Source organism: Vipera ursinii (genome assembly GCF_947247035.1).
Source record: "Vipera ursinii genome assembly, chromosome: Z".
NCBI classification, from domain to species: domain Eukaryota; kingdom Metazoa; phylum Chordata; class Lepidosauria; order Squamata; family Viperidae; genus Vipera; species Vipera ursinii.
In genome coordinates this window covers 25,119,362-25,131,412 of record NC_139517.1, presented here as the reverse complement: position 1 = coordinate 25,131,412, position 12,051 = coordinate 25,119,362, and the positions used below count along the sequence as shown (strand labels likewise).

The window sequence follows — 12,051 nt, the reverse complement described above, 5'->3', positions numbered from 1 at the left end:
CTTATGTAACCTGTATGAAAATATACTAAGCAACTTGTCAACAAAATTCTCAGATTTAAAAGGATAGTAAGTTTTTCCACACTACATGAGAATACATCCCATTGAACACAGTGCAAATCATCATGAATAGAATGATTTTGTAAATTAAAATCACCATTCCTATCAGAATATCATGAAAGCCTTGCATGAATCTCTTGCTTTACCTATAATATCTGACATAAATATCAAAAGATGCAGGCATTAACCTATGCTTAACAAAATAGGCACGATAAAGTATTTTTGTTTCACTAAAACCCATTGATCCTTGCATAAATATCTGGCAAAATTTCAGTCATGAACTGTGCACTTAATTATTTTCTTTTCATAAAAAGATTTGCACAGAAGCTTTTATTAGAATTTTAAGCATAAACGTACATTACTTTAATTTTAAAATAGCTAAGTATCACTACTTCCTTACATAGTTACTATATTAAATTTAGAAATGAAACCCAGAAGTTTAAATTTGTACTGAATGTGATTTAGAAAACTGCTCACCTCTAGCTGAAATCAGGGCTGTTAGAATTTGAGGATCTATACATGAGTCTGTTTTATTTTATTTATTTATTTTTGCCCAAATACACACAGGAAAGAGTAGAATAAACCACCTCTGTTCCCAAGAGTGTTTCATGGAGTTTCATGGAGTTAAATTGTATTTAACTTTTATTTAAGTTTAAGCAGCAAGCAACCTGTTGATGAGGTGTGTCTATGACAAAATATGCTAAGCCTTAGCAGATCTCCAAATACAGTTTGAATTCATTCCTTAAATGCCATGTCTCCAAACTTTTATTTCATTAAATTGTGCTTTAGAGAAGAGACAGTGGCAAAAAAAAGAAAAGAAAAGAAAAGAAAAAAGAATGATCCATTCAGAGATACAAACTCCATCCAATTTTGTCCCAGAACCTGCTCATCATTGCCAGGATTGGTTAACTTCTTATCCTTCTAGGTCAGAACATGTCAAACACAAGGCCCGGGGGCCCAGATCCGGCCCGCGAAGTGGTTTCATGCGGCCCGCAAAGCCATCCTGGAAACAGTCAGGGAATGGCTCCCACTGCCTTGGCCCTGGCTCAGAGACCCTCCTCCTGCCAGAGACCCTCAGATCTGCCCCACCCCTGCCCAGGCCCCCATAGGCACCCTTGATGCAAATGATGTAGAGCTGGCCACGCCCACCCAGTAGGCCATACGTACTCTAGCTGCACCCACCCAGTAGGCTACACCCACCCAGGCCACGCCCATCTGGCCCCCTGAGGGCAACCACAATGCTGATGCGGCCCTCAAAGAAATTGAGTTTGACACCCCTGTTCTAGGTATTGACATTCATCTTTCTTAAAATGCTTTTTAATGCAGATTTTTGGCCCAACAGGTCTATTTCTCATTTGCTTAAAAATAAATCAATAAATAAATTTTATTTTCTTTGTGTATTCACCTGTGGAACTAACAAATATATTTATCTTCTCAATAAAGCTGAGTAATTTACTATCCTTCCCTCAAACGCTCACACTCTTTGCTTACTGTTACCAGCTATGAATAATAATTCTTCAGTTCTCTTGTTATTTGTTTCTTACTGACCTTTCTCCTGCTCTAGATGTAAGGCAGAAGAGGGGGGGTGTTTATGTTTATCAGAACTTTGTTGTCATTTTGAGGGTCTTTCTTACCAAGATTTTTTTCCCAAGAAACTAGAGTCAGAAGCAGAATTGTTTTTGTTCTTCTTTTTGTTCTTCTTAGTTTACTTATTATGATTTTGTCTCTTTGTTGATTAGAACTTCTAAACTTCTAGTGAACTTCCAAAAGAACATAATATGTAAGCATCCCAAGGTAGTAAAGTAACAATAGAGTCATGTACAGATAACAGAGAAATTGGTGGAAATAAACATATGTATTATTCATCATAGGCTTTCAGTCTTTTTGTATGTATTGTTGTATGTACATATTGGTTATATTTCCATTGGTTATATGAATAAAAAATGGACTGTCATAAGGGATACATGTAGAGCATTCTTAGTTTTTCCCATATGTTCTCTTTACTAACTGCTCCCTAATGTTCAGTTCAGGCTTCATTAAAATAATGTAACATTTAGGAAAAAATATACATCCCAATAAGCTAGCACTTGAAGTTAAAATTGAGAAGATTTCTACAGCTACCATATATTTGCCTTTGGTACTTATGTAAGTAGGAACAAATGAAATCCAGACAATGCAAAAGATGAGCATACTGAAAGTAATAAACTTAGCTTCATTGAAACAATCTGGTAACTTTCTGGCTATAAAAGCTACAGTAAAACTTATAAAGGATAAGAAGCCCAAATAACCCATGACAATGTAGAACATAGCAATGGACCCTTCGTTACATTTTAATATGATATTTTTGGCTAAAGATTGAGTATCAATATCTGGAAATGGAGGAGAGCTTGTTAACCAAACTACACAAATCACTCCCTGATTCAGATTACAGCAAAGAACAATAAATGTGGCCAGCCTTTTCCCCACCCATTTCCTCATTCTGGATCCTGGCTTGGTGACCATGAATGCTATAATTACAGTAGCGGTTTTTGCCAATACACAAGAAATGGCTATAGAGAAGATTATACCAAAAGCAGGTTGCTGGAAAAGACAGGTCATCTTTCTGGGTCGTCCAATAAAAAGCAAAGGACAGAGAAAACAAAACAGGAGAGAAATCAAAAGAATGTAGCTGATGACCAAATTGTTGGCTTTGACAATGGGAGTGTCTTTTTTCTTAATAAAAATTCCTAGCACAAGGACTGTGATCAAGGTAAAAAATCCTGCAGCTGAAGTTAAACTTATTCCTAATGGATCTTTGTAGGACAGAAAGGTTGCAATTTTGGGGATGCATTGATCTTGGTTCTTGCCAGGATATTGATCTTCTTGGCATCTGAAACATTTTTCTGCATCTTCAAGAACAGATTTGCAATAATTAATGTGTGAACACGAGGGAATTTTTGTCAACTTCAACAGTAGGTTTTATTTAGTGTTGTAAGGAAATTTGATTTACTATTGTAAGGAAATTTATGCATTTCCTTATGAACTAATTACTTCAAAAATGCATATTAATAGATATCAAGCTATGTAGAGATTACCAAGTTTGGATCTCTGGAATGCCCTGATTTAATTCAGTTCTCACCAGGCCTCAGGTATGAATTGATGACCTGAGGAAGGAAAAAAGGAAGGAAGGAAGGAAGGAAGGAAGGAAGGAAGGAAGGAGGGAGGGAGGGAGGGAGGGAGGGAGGGAAAGAAGGAGGGAAGGAGGGAGGGAGGGAGGGAAAGAAGTTATTTTTTTCTGGTGAAGGGGTGTTCTAACAAATCACCAGCTTATTTATATTGTGTAAAAAATAAAAGATTGATAACTAATTAAAGTAAGAACTAATTTAAAGAAATTAAAGATAATGGAGAATTTGCAGGTATTCAAAAAGAGTTTCCACTTTGTAGAATTGGTATTAATAAATAAAGGAATGTTGTAAACAAACACTGTTATATTTGCTAACAACAACCAGAACTTCATATTGGAGAGACTCAAACAAATTAGCTCTCTTTTCATCTTCTGAAGATATCCAGCTATTTCTAAATGTACTTGTTCTAAGTAATAAAGTAAAGTATACTTCTTGCATCATCAACCAACTCAGGCAACTGCATTAATAGAGTAATTTACATCTCACATAGCTGAATATACAAATGTTTCTCCAATCGAGCAACTTTGTGCTGAGCAACCACAATTTTAATCTGAGCAAATGAATGAAAATGATTGAGAACTCTTAGATAGATAAAGCAATGGTCATTTTACTAAAATTTGTGGCTATTCATTGTAAATGTATTGTATGGCTATATGTATAACTCTTCACTAGACTTCCAAGTCATGGTTGTCCCACAGGTACTTTTTCAAGAGGAACTAGGTGTTCTTGTTTTTCTTTGAAGATGTTTCTCTTCTCCTCCAAGAAGATTCTTCAGCTCTGACTGGATGATGGGAAATGGAAGGAATTATATTCCTTGCAGAAATCTTGTCATTTATATTCTTTTAGAGAGTTGTTGAGGCCACTTGGACGTTTATCCATGTCCACAGGGTCACCTGAATAGTGCAAATGTGGGTGGAGCCTTCTTGGAACTGCTGAAAGGACTGTGTTTTAGACAGAAGTTAGATAATTTATCCCTCTCCTTTTGTTGAGAGAGGGCTGTTCAGTTTTTGACAAAGTGGCCTCTTTGACCCTTCTGTCAAACCAGCAGTCCTCTCTGTCTAAATTGTGGACTTTGCTGTCTTCAAAAGAGTGGTCTTTGTCTTTTAAATGTAGATGGATTGTTCTGCAAAGAATATAAATACTTCCATTCCCCACCATCCATTCAGAGCTGAAGAAGCTTCTTGGATGAGAAGTAAAACATCTTCAAAGAAAAACAAGAAAGTCCAGTTGTCTTTTGAAGAAAAAAAAACCCTTTTGGGTCATCACTAGACTATTCCATGTATGTCTTAAAAGGCATTCAGAAACTATAATTGGTCCATAATTTATCTCATGTATTAGAGATTGTCATCGGCAAAGTGCATGTAAGTATGACTCCTCAATCACTGGCCCCATCCTCTGAATAGAAAGACCTTCCCTATTTCTTTTCAGAAAGAGCCCTGATGGCACAGTGGTAAGAATGCAATATTGCAGGCTAACTATGCCCACAGTCTGGAGTTCAATCCTGATGGGTTTCAGATTAATTTAGCTTTCCAGCCTTCAACGGTCAAATCCAGATTGTTCGGGGTAATATGTTGATTCTGCAAACTGCTTAGAAAGTGTTGTAAACCACTATGAAACAGTATATAGGTCTAGATAAAACTGCTAAGTTTGTAAGCCGCCCTGAGTCTTCGGAGAAGGGCGGGATATAAATGGAATTAAAATAAAAAAAATAATAATTGTTGCTCAGTTGATTTTTGTGGCCTATTAGATGAAAGAGATAATATATAGAGATAGATGGACAGATAATACATACATAGATAGAAGATAGATAGATAGATGATTGATGATAGATAGATAGATAGATAGATAGATAGATAGATAGATAATAGTTGATAGATGATAGATAATAGATAATAGACAGATAATAGATAATAGATAATAGACAGCCAGATAATAGATACCGTAATAGACAGACAGACAGATAGACAAACAGACACACAGACACATAGACAGATTGACAGATAGATATGTACAAGAATGAATGTGTGTGTACTATATCACCAACCATTTTGGTTTGCAACCATCCCCTCAGGACATGGAATACAGTCATAACAGCAAAATTTATTTCCTTCCTTCTTTTGTTTCTGATAACCAGGATTGCAGGAGTGACTGCAAAATGATGTTGGCTTTGTCTGTTAATAAGCACAAGTTGGGGAAAATAAGAGTAGAAGATATTAAAAATAAAAAGTAATTAGCAGCTGAACTATTCATATGAAATATTAAAATCTACATGTTATATTTTTAAATTAACATTAATTTAAAATTAATAAGTAATAATAAATTAATAATAGGCCATGCAAATTCCAATTGTTATATTGAAATTAACAATTGGAATTTGCACAATCTAATATAACAATTGGAATTTGCACAATCTATTGTCGATTATGGATAACTTCAGATTGTGCCACAAATGTTATTTATTTAGACCATTGCTTTATATAAGAGTACTAGGTATGGCTATTATAGCAAACAATTTATTGAGATCCCAAATCATTGTCTAAAATTCCATAAATGTCATTTCTTTGACATAACAATGATGAAATGTTTATATCTTTTGTAAAATAATTAGCTCTTTAAACTCTTTTCTTAAAAACAAAAAATCTGAATTAATGTGAAACTTTAAATATATTATCAGATTTGTTTGTTCAATATAAGATCAGATTTTGCATTTTCTGATATTCATCTACTGAATAAAATAGCCCCAAAAGATATTAAAAGACTGCACCTGGTTAATATTTCTATGCCACACAATCAAGGTTTCATTAATAACAAATTCTTCTTCTGCTAGGACATTGTGCAGGACCTTTCCAATTTTCACTCTATGCAGTGAATTATTTGGGAATATTATCAAATTGGTGATGTCAAATCCAGCTCTGATTTCTCTATTTATATTAAAGGAAATTGTTTCTCCAACAGAGTTGTTAAATACAATATTATCAAGTAATTGGTAAAGCTAGTTGCAAAAAGGTAAAAAAATAAAATGAAATAAATAAATAACTTATTTTTATCTTTATCAATAAGACATATTTAGCTGTATATTTGTAAGCTGAAGATCTAATGAACATTAAAGATAGGGAATTTTTCACCACATAGATTTGTTGAACTAAAATTCCTAGCAGTCCAAGAAGAAAGGAGTTGTAGATAAGTGACATTAGTTGTACATTTTGCAAAACTTTGATACTCTTCAGAGATCAAAACTGCATTTAAAGGAATAAATGTTTACACCTATATTTTAAATTATATTTTTATATTTATGTATAAAATATAGACTTATATTTTAAAACAAATGGTCTAAATTTCCTCATTTCTTTGTGCCTCTGAGTCAATGTTTACTCCTGATCCCTGCAGTTTTCTTGGCCAGATTTCAATTGTTTGCCATTGCTTCCTTCCTAGCACTGATATAAAGTGACTGGCCCAAGTTATCCCAGCTGGCTTTGTACTCACAGTCTCCTACTTTCTAGACTGGTATTGCAACCACTACAGCAAACTTGCTGTATTTTTCACACAATTATTTGAAAGCAACAATAGCAGCAGATACGAATTTCAAATACAACTGCAGTGATCTGAGAACACTGAATAGTTTTATCACATTTTAATTTTGTTGTAGTAAAATGTAAATTATTTGTTATAGAAACAACTTTTACAAACATTTATTTGCAAACAGATTTATGTAACTTTTCATGTTTCTTCAAATCAAAACTGAATTGAATTGTGGAGGTGCTTCAATTTTACACACCAATTTAAAAATATTTATTTCAATATATGAATATGGTGTGGAGAACTATATCATTGGTTCTGCATTCTGTAAGAAACAATTTGATATTATTCTACAGTATACTGACATGTTCATGGACATGAAGTTATTTATCCTGTAGTTGTTACCTGCCAAGGCCAGAGATCCTGATATCCTCTACTCTCCATTATTATTTTATGGTTGGTTCTAGATGTATACATCACATTTAAGGTATTGACTACAGCATAGACAGCATTGTAGATACTGTAGCTGTGTCCTGACACAAACAGTTCAAATAGAGACCCAGGAAGATCCTGCAGCCTCTCCTCCCCAGTACACATTCCACTCAATTCCATTGGCTCCTGAGCTTTTGAAAACTCACAGTTGAAGGCTTGCTCACAAAATTCCTTGAACAGAGCATTTCCCCGCATCTTACAAGGCTTTATGTTCTGAAGAAATTCCTTAAAGTTTTGGAGCTCTCGTGAGTGTATTGATAAAGAAATCACAGTTTGGAACACTTGCAGAACTGTTTTGCTTTGGAGGCTTGATAATGCAAAATCAATTTGAGATGTCATAATCCACACTTTTCTTAATGATATATTTTCTTCCTGCAAAAAACCTATTACAAGAACCAACCATGACATTATTATGGTTTCACCATAGACAATATATGTACTGGCTGTGCCATGTGTTAAGAGCTGGTAAATAGTTGAGACCATATTGTTCATTTGGTCTTCAGTATGCCAAGAGGCTTGTTTGGGGATTCTCTTTGTGAAGGCTGAGCATATACTGTTCTGGTAAAATAATTGTTCTATCATGTGTAAGAAATATTCACCACTATCATCATCCACAGCAAAAATCCCAATCCAGGTCCATCCAAAATATTGTAATAATTGAATAATTCCGAGATACTGGTGAACTTCATTGGGTACCATGCAATAAAATGATGGTGGCTCCATTGTATCACTATTCCTAGTGGCAACAGACCCATAAGTAAACTATATAAAAAGGTAAATTTATTTAGATATGAGTAAAAATGAACATGTGTTGAATTTCTTTTGTATCAGTTTGCAAAACATATTTTTGCAAATTCAGGGAAAAACTAAAAACCATTATTCTTCTAGTTTATTGTTAAACTATGGACATTTAATATTTTTGACTCACTTTTCCCCCAAAAGTTAATAAAAAAAAGAAAAAAAATGAATGTCACACTAGCACAAAGCATTTCAGATGAAGATAAAAAATAAACCCCAATCCAACATTAGTTGGATAAATCTGAGCCTAGTTTAACAGCACAAATCACATAATCTCTGAGAAATAATGATTGAAAATATCAGATCCATTTTTGTCTTGTCTTCCCTCATCTGAAGTCATTAATCCCTGCAAAGTATTCCTTAATCAAGTTGACCCTTCAAATTATGGCCATGCAAACCACAGTAACAAACAATTTGATTTGCAAACAAAACACACTATTTGTATTTCTATATAAAGATTCCTACCTGTGGAATTTTATAGATACCTATAATCTTTGATATATGGAAAGAAACATCAGCACCAAGGCTCCCAATGACAGCTAGTAGTTCTTTCTGGCCATCACACTTGTAGTTTGGGAAAAATCTGTTTAATTTGAAAAGGAGGTCGAGAGTGGTCCGATAAGTCAACCTCATATTGTAATAGCTGTCATAGATGTGAAACCCAAATGTGACATTTGGCAAGAGCTTTGAGTTCTCATTGATCTCCTTAACAGCAAATGCCAAGGCAAGGATGTGTTGATATAACTTTGGTACAACTCTGCAAGTAAAGTGTTGATGTTCAGTTGCATAGGAAAAAAGCTCTTACAATCCATGCACTACATCTACTCCATCTTTAAGTGAAGCAAATTAATTTTAAAGCATCATATATTACCATTGTTACAGGGAAGGAGGGAAGGAATGTATAAGAAAAAGAAGAAATACAGGGTAAAGGAAAAAAAAACCCTAATCAAATATACACTGAGCAGAACAAAGCCTAGGAGATACAAACTTGTAATAAACAGTGGAAAAAGTAATTTAAGAATGCATCTAAACAGGATTCTTCCTTATAAAGTCTAAATATTGGTCTAACTAAGCCCTTACAGTGATACTATGTCATTTTGCAAGTCTGCATCCACATATGGAAGTTAAAGTTTCTTATTTTTACTTACTTTTGTTTTCTCCTAAGAAGTGGTTAAACACACACACAGGAATAACATTCTGATAATTAATTCCAAAATATATATAGATATCCTACTATTTCTACCTAAAAAGTGTTAATTTGAGCAAAGCTTCTCATTCAAGCTGGAACTTGCCTCTAAGATATAAAATATAAACTTCCTTTCTTCTTCCCTCCTACCTTCCCTCCACCCAACATCATATTATTATTGTAAGAAAAGGAGTATTAGGGATACTCCTCAAAGAAAGAGGTTGAGCTACAGGGAAACTCATTGGAGACAGCTGGAATATATGTCTAATAAATAATCTAAAGAAAGTTTCTACAAAGATCATTGTTATGTTCTTACTGCTTAGGTTGGAAGCATGATATTTGAATGTTCATTTTTAAGCCATTCTTTATTTAATTCAATAGATGCCATACTCTTATACAAATCTATTTCCACATCATGTACATTTAAATATAACATGACATTCCTTTTATTATCAAAGAAGAATTTCAGCATACTGTGAAAAGAAAAGAAAAAGGTAAAAATTTCACAAAGAAACGGAGTCATCTATGTATGTATATGTATGGAGGGAGGAGAGATAGAAAGAGACAGAGGCAGACATTCTATGTTTGTCATTATTTACTTACATCTGGATGGCAATCTCATCAAGAGAAGGATGTTTCTTATAGGAAATCTCTGGAGATGAAATATAAATTAACTGAGAACCAATTCCACCAATGAGAAAGTTACCTGGTTGATACCACTCATGTGGAATGTGGATGGCTTTACTTATTATACACTTTCTGGTATTTAATTTACATGCCAATGGAGGCAATATGGACAGAAATAACAATGGTCCAAACATCTGGATAGCAAAATGTTTGTATGGGTATAGTCTCTCTTATTTTCCTCTATCAAATGTAGCTGATAACAGACTTTGGAAGGAGCATTGTCTCCTTTGTATTGATTTCTTTAGCTTTACTATGTAATAGAAACATGGTGCCTACAATACAATATTGTTTCCATCTATCACCCCCATGGTAATGTATTGTGGATCTGTGAATATATACGCAGAGATGCTTATTTCTTGATTTAACTTCTGAACACTGATTATCCTTATTAAGATAATTGCTTCTCCCTTATTGGGATTTCCCTAGTATTATTGCTAGCAAATATTAAGATATTTTTTTTTCTTTGAAGTTCTGTTCATCAGCTTTATGCTGCAAGCCTCTATCATAGCTTTCCCAACAAAGAATCCAATCCAATCCAACTCAAAGAAATCTCAAAGGTGTCTATTGCAAAGCAACATAATGAAGAAGATGGTGATAGCCATAATAAATTATAATTATACTTGTTGATAAGAAAGACAAAAAAAAAATCTGGATAGTGGATAAGGCAGTACCTGGGTACAACAGAATAGAAGAGAGAAGATAACAAAATACAAAGACTTGCAAATAGAAATAGAATTGCTGTGGCACTTACTATGTGCTGTCCACCCACTGGAAAACATTTATTTATTTATTTATTTATTTATTTATTTATTTATTTATTTATTTATTTATTTATTTATTTATTTATTTATTTATTTATTTATTTATTTATCTATCTATCTATCTATCTATCTATCTATCTATCTATCTATCTATCCATCCATCCATCCATCCATCCATCTATCTATCTATCTATCTATCTATCTATCTATCTATCTATTTATTTATTTATTTATTTAACTATATTTCATCGTTTACAAAGAAAAGACATTGCAAATGGAAAGAAAGCAGAGCAGCATTCATTTATTTATGTAAAGTCAAATATTGGTAACAAGAACATCATTGAATTTATTGTGGGCCATCTTCTGGACCAGTTTCCCTTACAAATCTTCTACAATCCCCACTCAGCTACATAATTAGGGCTTTCTTCTATATCATTATTAAGAACGTTCACATTCAATCCATAATTTTTTAAAATTTCTGTGAAATCTTCCACACAGTTCTTTGAATATCCTTATTCCTCAAACTATAAATTATGGGATTAAAAACAGGTGGCAAAATTGTATAAAAAATTCCAGAGATTAAGTCCACATTGGGAGAAGAAAGTGACTTTGGTCTCAGAAATGAGAAAACAGCTGTGATAATAAACAAGGCAAAAACAGTGAGGTGGGGAATGCAAGTTGAAAAAGCTTTGTGTCTTCCTTGAACTGATGGAATTTTCAACACAGAAGAGAAAATATAACAATAAGATGTCAAGATGAATGAAAAGCAAAATGAATTCACACTGACTCCAATCAGAAAAATTAGAATTTGATGAACTTTTGAATCAGTACAAGCTATCTTTTGTAACTGAGGCACATTACAGAAAAACTGCCCAATCTTATTGAATCCACAAAAATTCACCTGAAAAGTCAAACTGGTTTCTAACACTGCATGGATCACGGTGGATATCCATGCTATAACTGCCATTTGGATACAGGCATTCCAGTTCATAATCAATCTGTACTGCAAAGGATGGCAGATGGCAACATACCGGTCATAAGCCATGATAGTGAGCAAGAAAACCTCTGCCCCAACAAATGTAATAACTAAAAAGACCTGTGCAACACATCCAGCATAAGGAATCATTTTGTTGTTTGTAACTGAAACAGCTATTGTTTTGGGAACTGTAGTAGAAATATAGCAAACATCTACAAATGATAGATTGACCAGAAAGAAGTACATGGGTGTGTGAAGATGTTGATTGAGGACTACAGCTGAGATGATGAAAAAATTCCCCACTACTGCTGTTAAATAAACAAAGAGAAACATAAAAAAATAGAAAAGTTGTATATCATGGTCATCTGAAAACCCCATTAGGAGGAAATCTGTCATAATGGATTTGTTGCCCAT

General features: G+C 33.8%; 2 protein-coding genes across 2 annotated transcripts; both read right to left on the bottom strand.

The window, feature by feature from the left end:
- Positions 1 to 2,034: 2,034 nt before the first annotated feature.
- On the bottom strand, positions 2,035 to 7,424 carry LOC310649239 (vomeronasal type-2 receptor 26-like; the record flags this gene model as incomplete). Its single annotated transcript, XM_083377544.1, has 3 exons — positions 2,035 to 2,945; positions 3,708 to 3,771; positions 7,143 to 7,424. The coding sequence occupies 3 exons, from the start codon at positions 7,422 to 7,424 to the stop codon at positions 2,035 to 2,037; spliced, it is 1,257 nt and encodes a 418-aa protein (XP_083233670.1).
- Positions 7,425 to 11,130: 3,706 nt separating this feature from the next.
- Positions 11,131 to 12,051, bottom strand: LOC310649238 (olfactory receptor 14A16-like; the record flags this gene model as incomplete). Its single annotated transcript, XM_083377543.1, has 1 exon — positions 11,131 to 12,051. The coding sequence occupies one exon, from the start codon at positions 12,049 to 12,051 to the stop codon at positions 11,131 to 11,133; it is 921 nt and encodes a 306-aa protein (XP_083233669.1).